This window comes from Leptopilina boulardi, unplaced genomic scaffold (genome assembly GCF_019393585.1).
Source record: "Leptopilina boulardi isolate dan_hultmark-lab unplaced genomic scaffold, ZJU_Lbou_2.1 LbouV2_332, whole genome shotgun sequence".
Taxonomy (NCBI): Eukaryota; Metazoa; Arthropoda; class Insecta; order Hymenoptera; family Figitidae; genus Leptopilina; species Leptopilina boulardi.
In genome coordinates, this window is record NW_026137899.1 from 3,506,594 (window position 1) to 3,530,949 (window position 24,356).

The 24,356-nt window shown below is 29.7% G+C and overlaps 1 protein-coding gene across 3 annotated transcripts in view; it reads right to left on the reverse strand.

Annotated features, from left to right (window-relative positions):
* Window positions 1–22,082, reverse strand: part of LOC127285399 (dynein axonemal intermediate chain 7-like) — a 236,925-nt gene extending 214,843 nt beyond the window's left edge. For 2 of the 3 annotated variants that reach the window (XM_051311391.1, XM_051311390.1), the window contains exons 1-4: window positions 10,059–10,233; window positions 9,625–9,811; window positions 7,887–8,027; window positions 7,663–7,737 (exon numbers count right to left, since the gene is read on the reverse strand). In XM_051311391.1, coding sequence (XP_051167348.1) covers window positions 7,663–7,737; window positions 7,887–8,027; window positions 9,625–9,811; window positions 10,059–10,144 — 489 coding nt within the window. In that variant the 5' untranslated portion in view covers window positions 10,145–10,233. Of the gene's footprint in view, window positions 1–7,662; window positions 7,738–7,886; window positions 8,028–9,624; window positions 9,812–10,058; window positions 10,234–21,912 lie in introns of those variants that run through there. The other variant, XM_051311392.1, reaches the window with a different exon arrangement.
* Window positions 22,083–24,356: the final 2,274 nt, after the last annotated feature.

Sequence of the window (24,356 nt, forward strand, 5' to 3'; positions counted from 1 at the left end):
TTGTCTAAAGAAAGCAGAAATAAGGTTATTAAAAAGTCAGGGAAAAATCAAAAAATGTCAGGGAGAAGTCATGGAAAAGTCAGGGAATTTTTTTCTCAATCCTTGTTAGACACCCTGTCGCTCCACATTTTTTTCCTCAAATAACGACCCGAAAACAAAACAAAGTGACAGCTTCGGCAGCTATGTTTATATTAACTATTATACATATATAGGTATAGTGGATACTGTCAGCAGTGGCGCTGTATACTACAATGTTAAATCTTTAACCAGTCAGTAACATAAAAAACTATAAAAAAATTAATTTCCAAATTTTACAAAAATAAGTTTGGCATTGAGATTAGATTGAAAGTAATCAAATAACACAAAAATCTTGAAAATATGACTTATAGTTTTCGAGTTCTGGCCGGCGATATGAACGTCAATTTTTCTGACTGGTTCCCTAGACCTCGAAGCAAGACGTTGTCACGTCAAAAAAAATTGTTTTCGACTCTTTAAAATATATATTTTATTATAAAAAAATTGTAACAAATAAATATTTTTTTACTATAAAAAAAATCTTTGAAAAAATCCTCAAAATCGCCGTAATCTCCCCTTAAGGGGTTAGTACCACATCTTTTTTCACGAAAATCGATTTTCTAAAAACTGCATATTCTTGTAGTAGATAGATGTAAAAATGCTATGGAAATTATTATTTTGGTTGGAAACTTCGGTAACAAAACGAAAAACGGGGTACAATGTAAAAGTCACGTGCTCATAGAGAGTATTCTCGCAAGTACAATGTATGCTTTTATAAATATATACCTATACAGGGTGTCCCAGTCGAGGGTGTACATATTAAAGGGACATATTTTTCAGAAAAAAATAAGACGAAAAGTCGTTTACAGTTTTTTAAATTTTTTTATAGTTTTTACGTAAAAGACCCCGCACATGCTATAGGGGAAAAAAAATTTCGGTCAAATTTTTTTAAACTTTGCAGTTTTGTAGATTATCACCTCCTGAACAAAAAATATTCAGGTCTAAACATCCAAGAATCAAGTCCTTCTGAGCCACACAACGTTAAAAGCTTAAAAAGTGACAAAAAAAACTAAGTATTAGGCTCATGGCTAGGCTTTGGCTTAAGGCTTGAGTTTGACTCAAGACTTGAGTTTAGCTCGAGGCTTGGCTTTGGCTCGAGGCTCACGTATGGCTCAAGGCTTAAGTTTGGCTCGAGGCTTGGCTTTGGCTCGAGGCTCACGTTAGGCTCAAAGCTTGAGTTTGGCTCGAGGCTTGGCTTTGGCTCAAAGCTCACGTATTGCTCAAGGCTTAATTTTGGCTCGAGGCTTGGCTTTGGCTCCAGGCTCCCGTTAGGCTCAAGGCTTGAGTTTGACTCTAGGCTCATATATGGCTCAAGGCTTAAGTTTGGCTCGAGGCTCACGTTAGGCTCAAGGCTTAAGTTTAGCTCGAGGCTTGCCTTTAGCTAGAGGCTCACGTTAGGCTCAAGGCTTGAGTTTGGCTCGAGGCTTGGCTTTGGCTCGAGGCTCACGTTAGGCTCATGGCTTGAGTTTGACTCTAGACTCATATATGGCTCAAGGCTTAAGCTTGGCCAAAGCCAAGCCTCGAGCCAAACTTAAGCCTTGAGCCATATAGGAGCCTTGAGCCAAACTCACGCCTTGAACCTAACGTGAGCTTCGAGCCAAAGCCAAGCCTCGAGCCAAACTTGAGCCTTGAGCCTAACGTGAGCCTCGAGCCAAACTCAAGCCTTAAGCCTAACGTGAGCCTCGAGCCAAACTTAAGCCTTGAGCCAAACGTGAGCTTCGAGCCAAAGCCAAGCCTCGAGCCAAACTTGAGCCTAACGTGAGCCTCGAGCCAAACTCAAGCCTTAAGCCTATCGTGAGCCTTGAGCAAAAGCCAAGCCTCGAGCCAAACTTAAGCCTTGAGCTATATATGAGCCTTGAGCCAAACTCACGCCTTGAGCCAAACGTGAGCCTTGAGCCAAACTCAAGCCTTAAGCCAAAGCCTAGCCATGTGCCTAAAACTTAGTTTTTTTTGTTACTTTTTAAGCTTTTAACATGGTGTAGCTCAGAAGGACTTGATTCTTGGATGTTTTGACCTGAATTTGCAAGGCGTGGCCGTTTACCATCAGCGCTGTGATGCATCGGGTTAAAATAAAATAATAAATGTACACTTTAGCGTACGTATTCAATTAATAACCATTTTATAATGTTAAAGTAACTAACTATCTAACTAACTAACTTTCTTACTTAGTTATTAACTAAATTAGTAAATTAGTAAGTAAGTTAGCAAGTTATTTAGTAATTATGTCAAAAAGTGTGGTAAAATAACTAATGAACACAATTGTGTTAAAATAACTAACTAGCTAACTAAACAACTAACTCACTAACTTAGTTACTAATTTACTAATTTAGTAATTTAGTAAGTTAGTTAGTAATTATGCATAAAAACACCAAAATTGTGTTAGTTACTAACTTATTAATTCAGTAAGTTTGTAAGTAAGTTAGTAAATTAGTAAATAAGTTATAAGGTTAGTTAGTGACTAAGATATTTAGTTAGTTTATATAATTATTAAGTTAGCTAATTAATTAATTTATTAGTTATTTTAACACAATTCTGGCGTTATTTTATCATAATTACTTACTATCTTACGAAATTAGGAATGTAAGAACTAATTTAGTTGTTTACCTAGCTAGCTAGCTAGTTATCTAATTAATTAATTATTTGAACACAATTTTGGTGTTTTTTAACCAAAAGTTAGTAAGTTAGTTACTAACTAACTTACTAAGTTACTAAATTAGTAAGTTAGTAACTAAGTTAGTAAGTTAGTTGTTTAGCTAGCTAGTTAGTTACTTTAACACAATTGTGTTCATTAGTTATTTTAACACACTTTTGGTGTTATTTTGACATAATTACTAAATAACTTGCTAACTTACTTACTAATTTAGTTAATAACTAAGTAAGAAAGTTAGTTAGTTAGATAGTTAGTTACTTTAACATTATAAAATGGTTATTAATTTAATACGTACACTGAAGTGTAAATTTAATATTTTATTTTAACCTGATTACGTTATTTCCAACCTTTCAGCCTTTTACCCCTTGTGACTGGTATCAATATAATGAGAATGTAGATGGGTTGCGATTAGTCCTTCGAGTTGAACAGACGTGTTTACGTACCGCTCTGTAATTCTGTTTGTTTTTCGATACTGATTTCCTAATTTTCCTTACTTAAAGTCTTTTTGCTTTAAAAAAGCCCAAAAATGACTTCCAACGATGATCTTAAGAAGATATTGATAGACATTCAAGGTCCCAAGCAGCACGGTATTTTTTTTAATCAAAGATAGAATGAATAATATTCTTTTTTTAAAGTGCATGATTCTCCGGCCAAAAATGAGAATTTAACAGAAACTGTTAAAAAAATATTAGACAATGCTGAAATTAGCTGTGATGTTGACAATATATTGTCTGTCAAAAGAATCGGTAACACTGTGGGTTCAAGGCCAATTCTTATAACTATTTTAATAATAAAAACATTAAAGCTAACATATTTCGTAAAATAAATAATTTCGGCAATATGAACATTGGTGTTTCGAATGACCTCTCCAAAGTGCTTCGTGAAAAAAGGAGAGAACATACAGATCAAGGAAAATCAGTACAGATTAAAGGACATCATATTATTATGGACAACAAAACACACGATCTAGATATGATTCTAAAATATCTCTATACACCTCAGCGTGATGTACTTCCGCTTGATAATGCGTCTTCCGACGAGGAATCTGATAATCCTGCTGATTCAGTCATCTCTTCAGCTAGTAAAAAGAGAGATAGAACACCGGGTTCTAAAAATGTTAGTGAAAAAAGAATGAAAAGTTTAAAATTCGAATCAAAAAAAGGTGGAATGGATAGATTTCTCAGACCTAACTTAAAAGATAAAAAGGAAAACAATGAGGACGCATAACTAGATGTAATTCAACCAAGGATTTTATTCTTGAACGTAAAGGGCCTACGGAACATTGTTTACGTCATTCCTAAAAAATATACAATAGCGATATAGTCTGTGTCAAGGAAACGTGGGCTATATATGATCTATCCTCTTCATTTCTAATTGTTTCACCGATTTTGACGTTATCTACAGCAAGGCAACGAAGACAGTTACAAGAGGAAGAGCGAAAGGCGGACTTTTAGTGGTATACAGCAAAAATAAATATTCGACTGAAATTTTATTCATAAACGAAAAATGTATTTTCGTCAAAGTGAGTAGAAATTTCATATTTATAATCGGTTTAATATACCGATTATAAATTAATTATAATTAATTATAATTAATTCTGATTTTGATAGTTTCTTGGCTACACTGGATTTTCAAATTGGTCAGATTTTATTTAAATTCTTTGATTTACTAATATACTTGGGTGGGGATTTCAATTGTAGAGTGGGAACCTCAACCAGCTGTCTAATAAAATAATTTTAAGTCATTGGAATATATCTGAGGACAGGTGCAGTTTGGATGAGAAGAGTGATGGAAGGGGTGAGAGGTTGTTGTTTTCATTGGAGAACAATGGTTTTATTTTCATTAATGGTAGATCAAGAAGTGACTGCCCTGGAAATGTCACTTTTGTTAATAAAAATGGGAAGTCTATTATTGATTTATTTTGTTTGAATTTAACAGGTGCCGACAATGTTTTAGATTTTAAAGTAAAACATATGTTATCTGCATCAGATCATTTTCCTACAATTGTTACTTTTAATAGTTCAATTACGTTTAAAAAAATTACTCCTGGATTAAAATAGATTCATAACAAAAAAAATTAATATATCTATTTTATACAAACTTGCAATTTATTTACAACGATAACGCTTCAGTTGATAAAATGGAAAGTGATCTGATAAATCAAGTAATGGAAAGTGCTAAAAATGTGGGAATGACAAAAACTGTACATAATAAGTGTGGAACCTTAAAACCTTGGTATGATCGAGAATGTGTTATTTTGAAAAAATTGTAAATTAAATAAAATTGAAGATATGAATTCTGTAATTTGTTATGCTGAGAGAAATAAACAATACAAAAATCTTTTATTAAAGAAAAAAGAGGATTATAATAACTCTATGGTAAATCAATTAATATCTGTGAAGGATTCAGTTTCATTTTGGAAAATTATAAACGCATTTAGATACCGTTGGAACAACGTAAACATTATAAATTTGAATACTTGGCATGATTATTTTAACTCGGTTTTTGATCCAATTTTTGAAAGCATCTCACCTAATTGGGAAAAAATCTTTCGTGATAAAATGAATAACCCTTTCTTGGATTCACCAATAACAAAAAATGAGGTTGTTTTGAGCCTTCAAAGATGTAAAAACAATAAAGCGGATGACATCACTTTAAAATTTTTAAAAAGCCTTCTTGAGAATAGTCTGGATTGTTTGACTCTTTTGTATAATAAAATTTGGGATTTAGGGAAAGTTCCAGATTCTTGAGGGAAAATTCTCTCTCATGGTTTACTTTGGAAAAAATTATATAAACTCGGTGATGGTAGTAAAATAATTAAAGTTTTAAAAAATCTTTACGAGAAAGCTACTGTTGCAGTTAAGGGGACAAATGGAGTTTCAGAAGCTACTAGAGTAACAAGGGGAGTGTTACAAGGGGAAGTAATGAGCCCAATTCTATTTTGTCTCTTTATTGCAGATTTTGAAGAATTTTTGTAGGCTGAGGGTATCAGAGGAGTGTCAATTGATCAATTAATGGAAGTAATTCTCTTGACATTTGCAGATGACATTGCACTTTTAGCAGATTCGAGGTCAGCTATGAGAGGAATCTTGAAGGCTCTCTACAAACATTGTAAATTGAATCAGTTAGAAATTAATACTTATAAATAAAACTGAAATAGTAATATTTAAAAAAAGTTGGGTATTCCCATGATAAAAATATTGTTTCATTTTTATTTGGTGAAAAAAAAATTAATATAGTATCTAGTTATACTTACTTAGGCGTCCCCGTTTCTAATTCGGCAGTTTTTATAAATGCCACTAATACCATGATATCTAAGGCTAATCTTGCGTAATTTAAAACGATTTCCTTAATTAAAAAAGTGAAGCTGGATTCCTGGTCTTCGATTGAGAAATTTCAGATTCAATTTTAAAAGATTATTACAATTACCATTTAACACACCTGGGTAGGCAGTAAGACTGGAAACGGGAAACCGCAAACTTATCGCAATTTGTTTTAAGTTAGCTCTAAATTTTATTGAAAAGATACTTACTATGGACAGTGACCGTTATCCTCAAAAGTGTTTTGTAAAGTTAAAGAGACTGTTAGAAAACAACAATGTTCCACCTAAATATAACTGATGTGTGCAGATAAGGGAAATTTTTAAATCAATAAATAAATCTTTTGAATGGGAAAATCTTACTTTGACTTCATTGAAGTTAGATAAAATCCGCTGGGTATCTGATTATGAGAGTTTTTTGTATGAGGAAGATATGTCTCGACTAAGTGTATCCCGATCACTGCAACTTCATCCATATCTCTCAGTAATCGAGAATATCCAACAGTATCTTAAAATCAGCACAAAGTTACATAACTGCTATATCATTGTGGTTGTAACAGTAATATCACTTTGACCCTTATGTTACGACATTTTCAATCACATGTTTATCACTTGTGATATGACATGTGATTTTCTGTTATATAATTGCTTCATAACTATTTTATAACAGTATTTGCTGGGCTGTCGTGTAAGGGGGTATTTTCTTGAAAAGAACATATTTTCGTAAATTCGCTTTTTCTCAAAACAACGTTTTTTGACCTGGCGGACATCATAAAAGAAAAACTATTGCACCGATTATTAAATTTTTATGGCTTATTCTACACATATACCGCTATCGTCGGACCTAGAATCATAATTTTTCATTAATATTTAACCATTTTTTAAAACAATTTAAGTTGACCTGAATTGGTCGAAAATGAAAAAAGTCCGACATTTTGTTTTTTTCATCGAAAATAGTTCATTGAAGTTCCGACGATAGCGACGAGCTTACTTTTCAAGAAAATTTCAAAAATTTAATTTTTCGTTGACCTGAATTGGAGATATTGTGTCCGCCAATCACAAGTAAGGGTATTTTCAGGCGGCCATGACAGCAAGATAATCCATAATAAATAAGGAATACATTTTTTTTAATAGTTTAAAACCCCTTTCTTTAAGGTATAAAAAGTTTGAAATAAATAAAATAAATTTTGTAATAAAAAAAAAATTATTTAAGAAAAGTCACTGAGATGTGGTACTAACCCCATGAAACCGCTTTTTATACAACAATTGTAAATTACTACCTACAATTCTTTTCTATTATTTTTTTAAATAAATTTTAAATAGAGTAAATGCACCAATTACCGAGGATACCCAATTGTCAAGGTCCATAATTTTTTATATAAATACTATATTCTGAAAAATTTTAAAACGAGAATAATTTCTAAACAATCTTTATATTTCCAAATATATATTTACTCAAATATATACCTAGATAGATTTTCAAAGAAATAACTTGTAATTTTTAATTTATTTTGCAATTTTTGAAAAAAAATTAGATTTAAGTTAACGTCTAGTGTGTTTAAATTATCGATAATTGATACAATTACCTTATCAGAAGAATGGATTTTTAAAAACTTACTGTTTTGCAGTCATTCACATAAATTGTAGATTTCCCTGTTGAAAATTTGATTTTATCTTCTAATTTTGACAAAAGCTAGAAAAAAGTGTAAAATATAATTTTCAAGTGTGATGAGAATGTGTCCCTATTTTTTTAGAGATCCATCAATTTTTATCAAATTCTATCTTTTTAATTTTTTTACTTTTAGAAGGGTTCACAACATGATGGAAATCAAAGTCACTTACATAAATAATTATTTCACAATGTTTGGAAATCGTTTCCATCCTCGCATTTTCATCATCCAAAGACCATAAATATACAAAGGTATTTAATTCAGACAAAATTCCCGGATCAGGAAGTCCATCACAAATCATATACTGCTGCCACTTGAATTGTTTGAAAAGTAATTTAATTATTTTATATATTGTCCAGTCATAATAAAATACTAAAATAGTCTAGTTTAATTAAGATTTTTTATTTTGTTTACTATCACTTCAATGATGAGTAAAATTTAATAAATTTTAAGTACCCGTGTGGAAAAAGCCACGATCTTGCCCTCAAGAGTTCGGGGCCCCCGGCGGGGGCCCATGAGGGCTGATCCATATGGCGAATCCATGAGGGGCAACGTAGGGGCCCCGCATGGATCGCCCTCATAATCGATTAGCAAAATTTTCTAAGTCCAAAATTCAAATATTTTTTCATCACCAAAAAATTAATGTTTCCAATGATTCAGAACAACGAAAAACGCGTTTTTAATAAAAATATATTTACACTTTTTTTGAAAATTCACCTGAGATGATTCATGATAATAATCATAAAGCATATAATTAATTATATTTTATAAATTGCATTTGATTGGAAAATATAATTTAATATCTTAACTTTAACTAAATGATGTTAAGCACTTTTCTTTGTTAGGTATTTTTTAAGTTTAAATAGCATCAAGAAGTTAGCATTCATTTTGAAGTAGCGTGCGTAGCGTAGTTGGTAAAGCGTTAAACTCATAGTCCGTAGGTCGTAGGTTCGACTCCCCCCATGCGTTAGATTTATTTATTTCTCAGGTTTGCGTTTAATCATTAATTCTATGTATGAATTAATTGAAAAATGAAAATATCCGTTAATAGTATGCATAAATTACATATTTTTTAATTTTTTAATTAATTAATTTATTATTACTTTTAATTATATCCGACAGTTAATTAATTAGAACGTTAATTAATAAATTCAATTTGAGTAAGAATTTAATTTAAAATTGAATAATTATTAAATAAATATGTTATTTATTCACAACTTAAGCTTATTTATTATTAATTAACTTTTATTATTAATATTATTGATTAAAAAACATTATGGCAAACTTGAGGGCAAGATGAGGGCAAACGTGAGGGCCCGTAGGGGCACCCTCATGGATCGCCCCCACTGGGGGCCCACATCACTTTTCCACACGGGTATAAATAACATATAATATAAAAAATAGAATTAGAATTTTTTCCTCCGTTTTGTGTTTTATAATAATTAATCTTTCGAACTCATGTAGAAAGATTCCTGAAAAATTCTGATAAGAAATTCTTGTTGAAAAATGCACCAAATACCGATATTTTTTCACAAAATGAAATAATTATTTTGTATTGACCAAAAAATTCGATTGTGATTTTTGTCCATATTTTGAGGATATTTTTTTCCAGTGATGATATTCAAGAACGGGTTTTTACAATAAATTAAAAAAAAATTGATGTAAAAAGTATCACAGCATAAAATACAAATTTTTGCAATATTTGAAATAACAAACATTTCTTTCAATGTTAAAAAAAAAATTACAGAAAAATTATAATAAAAATAACAGAATTTATGTTTTGTTAAATCTATTTGAATTTCAATCCGAATTTAGGAGAATTTTTTAAAAGGAATTTCCAATTATAATTTTCAACCAGAAATTGCCGCAAATCTTTCCACAATATTTGGAAATTTATTTTTAAAACTTACGTTTTCCAGTTCTTTCTCTTTCAACACATAATCCTCATAAGATTTTGTATTTTGTGCAATAAGAAGTAAAGTTTCTTCTAGTTGAATCCTTCTAATTGCGTTTTGCTGTTCCTCTAAATCCACTTGAATTTCACTATTTAATTTTTCCAATCGAATTTCCTCGATCATATCTTTTATCATTTGATTCCTGATATAAACAGTATCATAGTAAAATAGATTTAGAAGTTGTGAACCAATCAAATCCGAAATAAATTATATGTAATCATTAATTCACTTTATGAATATGAAAGAAATTAAAGTAAAAAATATTTATTAATATGTGACAATAAAGTTAATAATTAATTAATTAATTACTAAGCATAAAATTAATAATTAAAGAATAATTTTATAGAGCAAACAATTTTCAGCTCTCAGAATTAAAAAAAGCCACCCACCGTTCTTCCTGGCGTCTGACCTTTTCCCGATCAGTTTCGGCATAACTTTTGAAAAAAGTGATCTCCTCAAGAGGAAATCCGTTCATGATTACAATTGTTTTAAAATTAAAAAATATTTTTTAAATGTATCACATTTACGAGTTTAAAGGTCTAAATAGCGTTTTATCATTCGCAACAGAACCTGATTCGTAACTAACGGATCGTGAAATTAACACCTTCAAGGGACGTGGTAAGTAGTTCCATAGGTGGGGAGAAAGTAGGGTAGATGGGGGTGGGAACCGCAGGTTAAATACACCAACTTTTCAGAAATCGAAGTCAAAGGAAATAAGCAAAAACAAATCCCTTATTAATATTATATGCTTAGTTAGATTTTTGTAAGTTTCCAGTCATAAAAAAAATTAATAATTTAATTTTGAAATTTGCTTTTTTCTTTAAATTGTTTAATTATAATAACATTGAAATGATAAGGTCTAATACTAAACTTTGATCGTAAAAAAACTGTATTATGCCTTATCATTTCAAAATTAATACGTATCTCTTTTTTTACATTTAGAACAAAATTTTGTCCGGGAATGATAAAAATTCGAAAATTTTGAAAATAAAGACCACCCTCCCTACTGAAAATTCCACATGGGATCCTATGTCAAAAACTATGTAAAAGTCCACATTCATAAAGGAAACCATGTGGATTCCCATGTAAAACCATATGGGAAATTGAGACACGATTTTAACCCTCTAGGTACGGGTGGGACTTCAGCGTCCCATAGACTTAAAAATATGTTTTAACAATTTTACTAAAAAAAAGTAGGTATCTAATACATATAGTAGGTGTCAGTAGGTAAAGAAGAACGTTCCTGTATATTGTAAAATCGTTAGTCAATTGTTTTAACCTTAAAAATAAAATAATTGTCAACATATTTCGAGGTTAAGTGAATTGTTCAAGTTTGATGCAATAATTTTTTAAACTAAAGTAAGTATTAATAGCACGAACTAGTATAAGGAGACATATCGCTGTATATAAAAGATGGCCCCGTTTTCGGTATTCACGGTTCTCAAGTTTTCACCAATCTAATTACACTTACGCCAACCGCGGGAAATTGTGGTATTAAACTCTGTATTCTGTAAACACGTGATTTTAATACCGAGGTTTCCCTCTAGAGGCGCAAGTGTAATTAGATTGGTGAAAACATGAGAACCATGAATACCGAAAACGAGGCTACATTCCGTTAGAGCTGGTGATAGGTGATACCTATGTCTGGTGATATACTACTTCGTGATTAATAGTTTTTATGGTAAAATCTTTACAAATATTTTAAATTGATAATATTACAAATTAAATTCGTGCATAGAGACTTTTTTTGGTTTTATTTTAAACAGGGGCTTCAGATTTGAAATTATGGTCGTGTACGTCCCACCAGGACTCAAAAGTCCGGAAAAACAAAAGTTGCAAGGGAATTCAAATTCTTTATTTTATTGTTTTTATGCATACCACCTGAAACTAGAATAATTTTAAAAGAAAAATGCATTTTTGTTCGTACATTTTTAATATTCCACGGAAAAGCCTAATCAAGAAAAACTAGCCAAAAAAACTTACTCAGAATATTATTTAAAAAATAATAAGATTAAGGTATAGGGTCAGTTGGGGTAAATGGGGACAAGAGGTTTTGGAGCTTAATTTACAGTTTTAAAATTAAGTTCAACGTCAATATTTTGACCTCAAATCACCTGCAAGAGGTTTTGAGTATTGCCAAGCTTTTATCTTGACAATTGTCAGCAAGATAATTCAAGTTATCGCTCAATGCATAAAAACTTGAAAATGAAAGTCAAATTATTTCAGTATTTTGTCTCCTATTTAAAAAAAACAGACTTAAAAATCATACCAAATTTTTCTCTTATTCCTTATGAGTCCTATAAAAGAAATTCATTTGAATTTTTGATTTTTGTCAATTTGGTTAATAATGACAAGCTGTCCCCATTTACCCTGAGTTTTCAAATTTTTGGGGTAAAGGGGGACAGCTTGACATTATTAACCAAATTGACAAAAATAAAAAATTCAAATGAATTTTTGTTATGGGAGTCATAAGGAATAAGAAAAAAATTTGGTATGATTTTTAAGTCTATTTTTTTCAAATTCGAGACAAAATATTAAAATAAAAAAAATAAAAAAATTTTAATTGGTGTCACAAACTTTCAAATTGTACCACTTTCGGCACCCAATTTTTTATTAGATTGTTTAAACAAAAAAAAATCAAAAATTGTTTTCGACTCCTAAAATAATTGTATATTTTATCATGAAAAAATTGTAACTAATAAATATTCTTTTATTATAAAAAAAATCTTTGAAAAAACCTCAAAATCACCGTAATCTCACCTTAAAACTACAGCCTTACAGTAAGCATACACAGTAAGGTCGTGGTAAGTTGACATGGTAAGGTTGTGGTAAGATTACACGGTAAGGTTGTTGTAATTTTATTTAACAAACCTTATTGGGGTTCATAAAGTAGTTTACTAATATAATTTTCTATAAAAAAAATATATATTATAATATAATTATTCTTAATATATTTTTATGTTACTTTATGTTTACAGTAACCTTACAGTTACAACAACTTTACTGTGTAAGCTTACTGTAAGGCGGAAGTTTTAAGATGACCGCAAGTTTACTGCAGGCTTTCACGGTAACCTAACAAACCCTACAGACATCTTTACAGTAACCTCACAGCAAAAAGCCATGCTATGTGGGTACATGGGATCCTAAATAGGTTCCTTCTACAAAAACTTTTATGAAATCTCATGTCAACATAGGAATCCACATGGGAAATGAAACACGATTTCACGGGCATTCTTACATATGATTTCACATGGATTTGAACATAGGAGTTAGAGTCTCAGCTCATATAGTATTCAAGACTGATCTCAACTGTAATTTTTGTAAAATATCGCCTGCATAAAGAAGCCAATTGAAAATTCCCATATGAAATACAATATTGTTCCCTATATATAAATCTATGTGAAATCTTAGATTGATATTTCAGAATCTACATGAAATCCCACGTGATTTCTTATGTTCAAACCCATGTGAAATCATATGTAAGAATGCACGTGAAATCGTGTTTCATTTCCCATGTTGATTCCTATGTTGACCTGGGATTTCATAAAGGTTTTTGTAGAAGGAACCTATATAGGATCCCACGTAGGAATTTATATGGTGTTATACATAGACTAACATTTTAAATTGTGTCTCAATTTCCCATATGGTTTTACACGGGAATCCACATGGTTTCCTTTATGAATGTGGGCTTTTACATGGTTTTTGTCATTGGATACCACATGTAGATTCCCATGTGGTGAATTTCAATAGGGGCTAGTATATATATATATATATAATTTATAAATATATAATTTATAATTATAATTTATAATTATAATTATATAATTTACAAATATATAATTATAATAATTTATAAATTTATAATTTATAATTAGGGTAAAATTCCTGTAGCGAACTAAGTGAAAAAAGTTGATCAGATCGGGCTGTAACTGGCATACAGTTTAACCCTAGGGGTGAGTAATTTAACCACAAAGTACCCTGGCGGATTCGATTTGCGTAATGTCTACTTAACTAAGTGGACTTTAGGTACAAATTAGGTAAACATGTAAAAAAACGTATAAAAAAGCTATTGATCGACTTATTATGATAAAAAAAAAGTTGATAAAAGGGTAAATGAATGTTTATAGAGTAAATTCGTACAAAATTTGTAATTAATAAAGCATTAAATAATTAATAATGAATGGAAATGTGCGCGAGGTACCTGATCAGTTCAGCTGTACAATTATTTTCGTGCTATTTTCATGAAAAGAATATAAATTAACGGCAAAAACAATTGATATTTATAAAAAAGTGTAAAATTGATTTAATTTGAGTGTTTGCAATACGAATTATTAAATAATAATTAAGTTTTTATCAAATGTGAATAGTGTTGTGAAAACCTGTGAAAACTAATGAGTTACTACATTACCGATCGCATATGATAATAAAAAGTTCTCGATGAGTGTAACAAAAAAGCTGCAATTTAACCAAGTACATAATTTCCAAGATTGCCAGGGATGGCGCCACCAGTTTTTACAATATGGGAACAACTGTGTTGTTACCCATAAGCGTAGCTTGGAAGACACTAGTCGTTTCGTCCCGGTCCCCACTACTGGACTCATCAGTAAGGCTGCGTAGTGGGAAACCTGCCTTATACGACCATGGGGAAGTGAGAGTTGGATCGTGTATATATGCTACACGCCAAGCAACATCTACACTTGTGAGAGAGCACATGGGTATTGACCAATGGCAGAGACATCCATTGGCCAACCCCCACAACAATACAGTGCGAGCATGTTTTCTTCCAAGCTTTGCTGTGAAAGAAAATAAAAAGTGAATCTTAAAATGCAGAATAAAGTTATACAAATAATTATTGATTTCATAATTGTTTCTCGTCCAAAATTACGGACATGATTGCAGCTTTTTTGTTACACTCATCGAGAACTTTTTATTATCATATGCGATCGGTAATGTAGTAACTCATTAGTTTTCACAGGTTTTCACAACACTATTCACATTTGATAAAAACTTAATTATTATTTAATAATTCGTATTGCAAACACTCAAATTAAATCAATTTTACACTTTTTTATAAATATCAATTGTTTTTGCCGTTAATTTATATTCTTTTCATGAAAATAGCACGAAAATAATTGTACAGCTGAACTGATCAGGTACCTCGCGCACATTTCTATTCATTATTAATTATTTAATGCTTTATTAATTACAAATTTTGTACGAATTTACTCTATAAACATTCATTTACCCTTTTATCAACTTTTTTTTATCATAATAAGTCGATTAATAGCTTTTCTATACGTTTTTTACATGTTTACCTAATGTCTACCTAAAGTCCACTTAGTTAAGTAGACATTACGCAAATCGAATCCGCCAGGGTATTGTTAGGTTTTTTCGAAAACTCTCGAAGAGGGAAAGGGTTGAATTTTTGGAAAATTTAAACAGTTAATATTTGAAGACTTGTAACTTTTAAACAGAAAGAAAAAGAAAAATTAATCCTATATGTTTTCGAAAGGTTTCTTCCTGCTCTTTCGAATGGGGCAAACAAATTTTCAAAAAATTCAAATTTTGACCCTTTTATTGAAAATTAAACATTTTTTCGAATTTTTTTATAAGTTTGGTCCTTTTTATTTTATTTATTTTTTTTTTAAAGCTAAAAATGTATATTTTGATCACAAAAAATATGTAGATGTCCTTTTTGTTATTTTCGAGATATTAATTATATAATTAATCAATGTTAATAAAAAATGAAATATTCCACAAATAAATAAAGTTATTGCAATCCTGAAGGTACCAATTGAAAGCTGACGTTATTCCGCTTCCAACGAGCCATAATATGGACTATTTTGTATTAGAGGGTTTTCTATAAACAATTGCCATGTTAGCGAATTGTTTATTAACAATCCACAAACCCAAATTACTTCATATAGGGCTCGTTGGATGCGAAATTATGTCAACTTTTATTAAGTAACGTCAGAATTACGATAACTTTATTTGTTTGTAAAATATATCATTATTTATTAACCTTAATAGTTAATTGATTAACTAAAAATTGTAAATATTATGGAAGTAAACAAAAAAAATTTTGACATATATGTTTTCCAAATTTTTTTTGTGCTCTTGCGATTGGTGAAAAAAAATTTCAAAAAATTTCAAAATATGACCTTTTTTTCTGAAAATCAAAATTTCTTTGACTTTTTTTAAAATTTTTTCTTATTTGTTTTGAAAGATAAAAATGTGCATTTTTAGCTCAAAAAATATTGAAATGTCCTTTTTTGTTATTTTCGAGATATTAGTTAATTAATTAATTAATGTCAATAAAAATTTATATATTTTATAAACGAATAAAGGTATTGTAATTCTGACGTTACTTAATAAAAGTTGACAAAATTCCACATCCAACGAGCCCTATGTGAAGTACTTTGGGTTAGTGGATTGTTAATAAACAATTCGCTAACATGGCAATTGTTTATAGAAAACCCTCTAATCAAAATTAGTCCATATATGGATCGTTGGAATATATATATTATTATATAATTAATATCTCGAAAATAACAAAAAAGGATATCTACATATTTTTTGTGATGAAAATACACATTTTTAGCTTTCAAAAAAAAATAAATAAATAAAATAAAAAGGACCGAATTTAAAAAAAATTCGAAAAAATGTTTAATTTTCAAAAAAAGGGTCAAAATTTGAATTTTTTGAAAATTTGTTTGCACCATTCGAAAAAGCAGGAAGAAACCTTTCGAAAACATATGTGACGCTCCACGAGAAAAGGGACCTAACGCGACAAAACAGAATTCAAGAAGACTAGAATAAGGAGGTCTAACTCAGGTAGTGGAGGTATGGTAAGTATACGTATGAATTTGGTAGTTGCACTAGGCGGATTTTCGAAAAAGGCAGAGTGTGCGGTAGACTACTGCGCATACAAATACATACAAGTTTCAGTAATTCTTGACAAGGCAACAAAAATGTATATGTATTGTTGTGCGCAGAAGTCTACCGCACACTCTGCCTTTCGGCCTACCTCGAAAACCAATTCTTTAAGTACCCCCACTACCTGAGTTAGACCTCCTTATTCTAGTCTTCTTGACAGAATTATACAGGAAAGGCGTTTAAAGTCGAACGTTCTGATTGGCTGAGACGCGCCAGCGAATATCAGCCCCACTACCTTACTACTACATCGTTCCTACGTCTCACGGATACAACAAGTATACTAGTAGTAGTGGTGGTGGGGATGGTTTGCGTAGTCCGTGCTGGAACGCGATTGACATGGTCATGTTTAAAGCTTTATTACAAAAAAGTAATTAGAAAAATATTATTTTTGACAATTATTTATATTCACTGTTTAAATTTTCCAAAAAAATCAACCCTTTCCCTCTTCGAGAGTTTTCGAAAAAACCTAACAATACTTCGTGGTTAAATTACTCACCCCTAGGGTTAAACTATATGCAAGTTACAGCCCGATCTGATCAACTTTTTTTCACTTAGTTCGCTACAGGAATTTTACCCCATATATATATATTTAAGTAATAATATTAAGTAATTATTATTATTATTGACACCAAACGTCATGCAAGCATTAAAGTAATGGCAATCTCAACCCTGTTAAACGCAGAGAGCTTGAAAAACACATCATTAAGGGGTTAGGTGTGTTTCGCAGGCCAAAAAAAGCATATTTTTATATGCACGGAGAAAAATAAATAGTAATAATTGTAACATTTTCGATCAAAAATTACTACTTTCAAATAGTAATTTTGAACCTGCTCAAGAAATAGTAACTTTTGTTTCTTTTTAAAGAAATTTTACTTTTTTCAAAAAAGAATAATTCATCTCAAGGAATATAATTTTTATTAAAAGCTGAGTAATATTTAAAATGTCCCAAGCAATAAATGCTAGGATCGAAGCAACTTTTATTATGAATCGGAACAATTATTACTATTTCCTAAAGAAATAGTAATAACTTTTACTCGAAAAAGTAGCAATCGGTACTACTACAATGACGCGCCTCACATGTACGGGTGAAAGGAATTCTGTCGCGTGTGCAGCTGCGCGCCTGCGCGTTTGTCCACGACGTGATGAGAAGATGAAGCGAGTATAGAGAGCTATATATTTTCTCGTTTTATTTTAATAAATAAAAATAAAGCAGTGCGTTTAAAAAAAAATTTTTTAATTAATTAACACTCTTTATGCGTATTATATTCATTATTTCACAAGTTTCACTCTTTAAACATATTCACACTTACAATTAACAACTGAACATATCGGAAAATCTTACATCTACACGGATTAGAACCCTACCTACGAAACTTATATCTAAACGCAATAACCCTAAATCGCACGCTTTTTCACTAAGCCTCTCGGCCGTCGCAACCGCTGCACTCAAAAATGTAATTTACCCACATACCCCTCTTTAATAAAATGAATCATAAATTGTATTTATTTAGATAAGATATTAAATTAACATATAAAAATTTATAATAATAATAAAATAATTAAAATAAAATATTTCTACAAAATAAATAAGAATTATTTAAGCAAATGTTATAAAAATTTTATATATAAAACAGTTGGAATTGTACATTGTAGTATATAAAACTTTGAAGTATTAGCAAATAATAATTAATACTAATATACATAAAATCTTAAGAAGTTTATTTCTTTATGTTTTTTTTATTTATTTTATTATTATAGGTATAATAATTATTATATTATTTATTTTTATTATTTAATTAGATAGTAATTAATTAAAAGTTAATTAAGTAATCAATTGATATTCATTATATACGCAGGAATTGCATACTTTGAAAATTGATATAAATAAATAAAATGTAGGAATTAAAAATTAATTTAAAATGCTAAAATTATTTATTGTCAAACATTTTTTTATTAAGATGAAATTTACATTTTTTATACTTATATATAAGTTCTTTCTAAGTTTCTAACAAAGACTGTCTTTGCTTTCTAACCCGAAAATGTCGGATCACTTTAACAACGTCAGGCTACGATCGCTGCGCATGACCGTAGTGACGTAATCACACACCCACAGGCGTATAGTAGTAGTGGTACGGATTACTACTTTTTCGAGTAAAAAGTTTGTTCTGCAATAGTAAAAGTTGTTTCTTGCAGAAGCAATTTTTATATTCCGCAGTAGTGCTTATTAGAATTTCTACGAGTAATATTTAAAAAATATTGAATGTAAAAATTAATACAAAATTTAATAAAATTTACAATGGCGTTATAAAATTTAAAAATCGCAAAGCAATTTCCATTACATCTGTAGTAATTTTTAAAGTGACTACTATAATAATTACTATTAGTAATTTTTACTACCATAAATAGTAATATTTACTTCATGAAAAGTACATTTTACAATTAATAGTAATTTTTACTAGAAAAATATAATTATTACTATTCCATAGGAATTATTACTAGAAACTCAGTTCCATTTTTCTCCGTGTGAATTTGTTTCTAACAGATGAAATGAAATATTTTATTTAAACTTTTTCCACATGAAAGAGACACATTTCAAGAGTATAACTCAAGTGCTCGTGCTTAAACGAAGGAAAACAAAAAAATTTAAATTTTTGGCGAAGTTTTTTTTTGTAAAAATGCCATTTTTTGGTCAAATTTTCACCACTTTTTGACATGTAAAATTGGTTAGGATTGAAAAAAAAATAAATTCCTTCGTTCAAGCACGAGATAATGTTATTTTGAAGAAGTATGCTAAATATAAACAAAATCGGTTCATAACTTTTCAAGAAATCATGACAAGGGACTTCATAAATAATAGCGTTTCGAGAAAAACGCGATTAAAGTTTTAAAGTGAAATAACACGCAGAAAAATTTTTTGTTTTAAATTACATAAAATCGTCGATTTCGGCACAATGTAGCAACTAAAATATTTGCAACTAGTTGTGCTTAGTAAGTGTCAACAAGCAAGAGAGACAGAAAAACAATAGCTAAGGTGCTGTGTCCAGGTTATTTGCGACGCTCCAGGCTGACGTACCTCGCGGAGGAACTTCCAAAGGCTATATCTCTTATAATATTATGTACTCCAATCGATTTGGAATTGTAGGACATTATTCTGGACATATTGAACTATTTTTTAATTAAAAAAAATGTTCAAAAGTTGAAACCCACCAAACCCCTTAACAAAATGATGTCACTGTTACGTATGAATTTCGTAACTTCTTATTAAAAAATTATTAATAATTCATTAATATAATCCTTGAAAAAGAGAACACATTATGAAACACAGAAAACAAATAAGACATTATAAACATTATACGAAATGCCTTTCGAATTTCTTAGAGCTGTCCAAATAATTTATATTAAATATTAACTTTCAATTAATAACCTAAATTTTAAATAAGACCTATTTAACTTTCATGAAAAAATTGAGAAACTAAGTGATTTAATTTAATACAAGAAACAAAGGGTGGTGCAAGAAAGATTGCTGCATCCGAGGTATGTCCATTCTAATTGAACTGGAACACTGCCCCAATATTGCAAAGGTTGCAATAAAAACATTGCCAACAATAAATTTGTTAAATAAAATATACTTTTCCACCAAAAGTCAACTTAATAAAATCAGTTGACACACGAAGATAGAGGTCTTCCAAGTGTGGTCTCCGAGTGAGACAGGTGGAACAACCTCTTATACCAGGGTTGTTAAGGCCAGGTCCAAGTCGTGTCAGCTGTTCCATTGAAACTTCAAAGGAACAGCTGACTCGACTTGGACCTGGCCTTAAGTGTCAGTTGAGGAGATCGAGATAGAGCTCAGGTTGGAGATTGGAGTTTTAAGAGTTTTGAGTTTGAGTCTTTGAGTTGAGAGACTCTTTGAAACAAACCTCTATTTTAGAGGTTGTTTCCATTTGGAGTTTTTATTCTGAGTTTTGATTTGAGTTGTGATTTTTGAGTTGAGATTATTTAAATACAAAGAGTATCTATTTTTTGAGTTCAGATTATTTGACAAAAAAAGTATTTAGTTTTGAGTTGTGATTTGATTTAAGAGTATTGAGTTTTACAAAGAATTAATAATTGAAGTTTTTGAATAAAGAGAATCTGATTTTGAGTTTGATTAAAGAGTATACAATTGAGTTTTTGAGATCACTTAGTTTTGAATTGAGATTGAAAATAAATAGTAATGGAGAAATAAAGTTTTATGTTTTCTATTGAGTTTTGAGATTGTTTGACATAATTGATTGAGATAAAGAGAATATTAAATAACTATAATAAATTGGAGAATTGAGTTACGTCGAGTATATTGGAAGATACAATTCTGGGGAATTCCAAAGGTAAATATACGAAAGTGTCAAGAGACTCTTAACGAATTACACACACAACTTCCTTACACATCGTTACATTCACACGTAAAATTGTATTTGAATACAGAATACTGTACTATTGTATTATTTGGATTTTTACACAATATATATTTATATACAACTATTTAAATATTTGTTTAATCTTTTCTTTCAAATATTCCTAAACCAATTGTTCTATTAATATGGAATCTCAACCAACTCACTGAATAAAAGTGAGGTAAGGAGGGGATACACTACCTATACAATATAGTTTGTCCGAAGGCAACGTATGTTAAAGTACCAAGATCTTTTAGAGTTTTTGAAAATAGCAATCTTTAATTGATATTGATAAAAACTAATTTTCTAATTTTCAAAATTCATCTTTAACATTCACTGCACTTTAAACCGTTTTTCTAAATTTAAAACTTTCATAACCTTCTTTTATAATTATAATTAGATGTCAGTTTTTCAAAATGTTTAAAAAGTCAAAATTTTATTTTTTCAAGGGCAAAAAAATTTTGTTTTGAAAAATTGTTTATATTATTAGAAAGTGCTTAAAAAAAGAGCAACAAAATTCATATATAATAAATCATCCATATATCATAATTTTTGTAATGTTTTAAAGGAACTACATATTTTTGAAATAAAGCATGTAACTCAAAAAATAAAAACTTTGACCCCTTCTACTTTTTACAATTGTTTAAACAAATTAAATAATAATCTTTGGTATTTGAAGTTGTATTTAGTAAAAAAATTCGGTTAAATGCAAAATTTGTTAAATTAAAATGTGCTTAAACAAAAATTTAAGAAAATAACAATTCGGTGAGGTAGAAAGAAACCTTATTTAAATAAATGTACCTGGTATTTTAAAGTAAACAAAAATCTTAAAAAATTTATTTTTACTAAAAGATATTTTAAGAAAAAAGATAAATACTTGAGTTTTTCTGCTTCGGCTGCAGGTGAACCCTCCTCCTCTTTTTCCGCAAATTTCTTTTTCTTCTTAGTCATTTTAGTTTTTTCTCTTTTTCTTCACTGATCCAAGAGCGGGCTAAATCGATGCAATAAAGAAAATTTTGTACTTTTTTTTTCTTTTTTTAAGCGAAAAATCAGAACCTGAAAAAAATGAAATACACAATTTGTTTTTATAAAATTTGTTATTCATCATTATTTGACTATAATTTTCAACTTAGCGAAGGGTCCACTGCCTTTCGTCTGAAATTCGTTACGACTATATTTAAAAAAGTCTAGTTTTAATATATGTGAAACTCCACGTTTTTTTAAGTTCATTACTCCATAATATTAATGCACAAATTTTATTTCCTTGAATAATATTAATTATTAAAAGTAGGTAATTCATGATTAGATTTCGTTACCTTATATTTTTTAATTTTTAAACAACTAAATAATTGAAAAAATATTAAAATGAAATATTGAATCTTACCAAAAACATAAATCATTCTATTGTGTTATAAAATATTATTATCCATTTGAGAGGCATGACGCCAATTTAGCGTACAATATGGACGCCGTTTCGCTTAAGAGGTTAATGGATAAAAAGCGATTTTGAATTCCACACGGAAAGAAGGTTACACTTAAAAACACGGTGTAAGCACCTTATTTCTAAGTTGCGACACATAGAAATAATGTGCTAAAGTTGTCACCATCTTTTTCCGTGCATTTCAATGCCCTCTGTCGGTGCACGCATGCGGAATTACCATGCATGCATCGAAATTTTCGGTGTGTACACATGAAAATCCTGTGCCTGCTTTCTTTCCGTGCAATCTGAAATTTTTTTCGAGGTCCGACAAAAAAGTTACAACTAAAAAAATGTAAAATTTTTTGAGAAAAAATTTTTAAAAATCACTTTTTATCAAATAATAATAAATTTTTCTAATATATAAGTTTCAATATCTAATATTTAATAGTTTAAAAAAAAATGGAAAATTTAAGGCTTCTAAATCACATCATGAACCACCTACTTTTAATAAGTAATATTATTATAGAAAAGAAAATTTTCGCATTAATATTATGGGATAATGAACTCAAAATGTCGTCGAATTACACATATGGGGGATCACACGTGAAGCTTTTTCGATTGGTAATATGCATTTTTGGAAAAAAAAATTTTTGATAAAAAAAATGAAATTCAAAAATAAGACTGTTTTGGGGTGTTTTTTCCTACAAAAATATATAGTTGAAAAATGGGACAAGAATGTTTAAATATTGAAAAATAGTAAAAAATGATTAAAAATGGTCAAAAGAAGAAAAAACGTTAATTATCAATATTTAAACATTCTTGTCCCATTTTTTCAGTTATATATTTTTGTAGGAAAAAACCTCAGCTTTCGATTAAAGAAGAAAAAATCGTACCTTTTACTCCGAAATAGTCAAATTTATTTTTGAGTTTCATTTTTTTTTGGTCAAAAAATTTTTTTTTCCAAAAATGCATATTACCAATAGAAAGAGCTTCAAAAAAAGCTTTCGAAACTGATAGTGATAAAAAAATTTTATTTTGATATTTAAGAAAAAAAAATTATTAAAACATGCGATGTTCCGTAAAACCCCAAAATTTTCACCTCCTTCCCCTCAGAAAATATTGGACTAAATATTTACCAAAAATTAACATCCATGAGTACTACAGATGCCCTGAGTTTAAGCGAGATCGGAGAAAAATTTTTTTGAACTTTGATCGCTTTTCGAGTGATCCCCATATATTAAAACTAAATTTTTTAAATATAGTTGCAATAACGACATTCAGACGAAAGTCAGTAGACTGACCGTGTAATAGTTTTATTCTTAATTCATCATGACTTAAACTTTAATTTAAGATTAACAATTCTAATTTTGTTATTTAAAATAAAATTAACTCATATTAATTGTAATAAGTATTAATATTAAAAAAAAATAAAATTATAATAGTTAATAACCTTTTACTACCTGTATCTCTTTCCATAGCTTCAGCTGAAAAATAAGTTTATTTACATTTGTTAAATTTAATTTAATAATATAGGGGAGAGTAGTTAGGGTTGGACAATGGTCAGGGTTGAGCCATCGCGTTTATTTTGTTTTATCACACATTTGTTAGCAATGTCAAAGAACTTTTCACATACGTTGCAGTGAAGTGTGAGAGCAATAAAGACGTATTATGCGAGTCACTGCTATACGATCAATAAAAAACTTTTTTGTTGTTTCAAAAGAAGACAATTAAGTGCAGAAAAAATATTTCGAAGACAAAGTAACTTGACTAAAATTGTTCATTAAGATGTTATATAAAAATGTGGAACGTAATATGGTGTCTAGATCACGCGTTTATTTTTGTGTGTGATATGACGATAAACGACGCGTGAGTCAGGGTTGAGCCACCCAAAAATTTTGCAA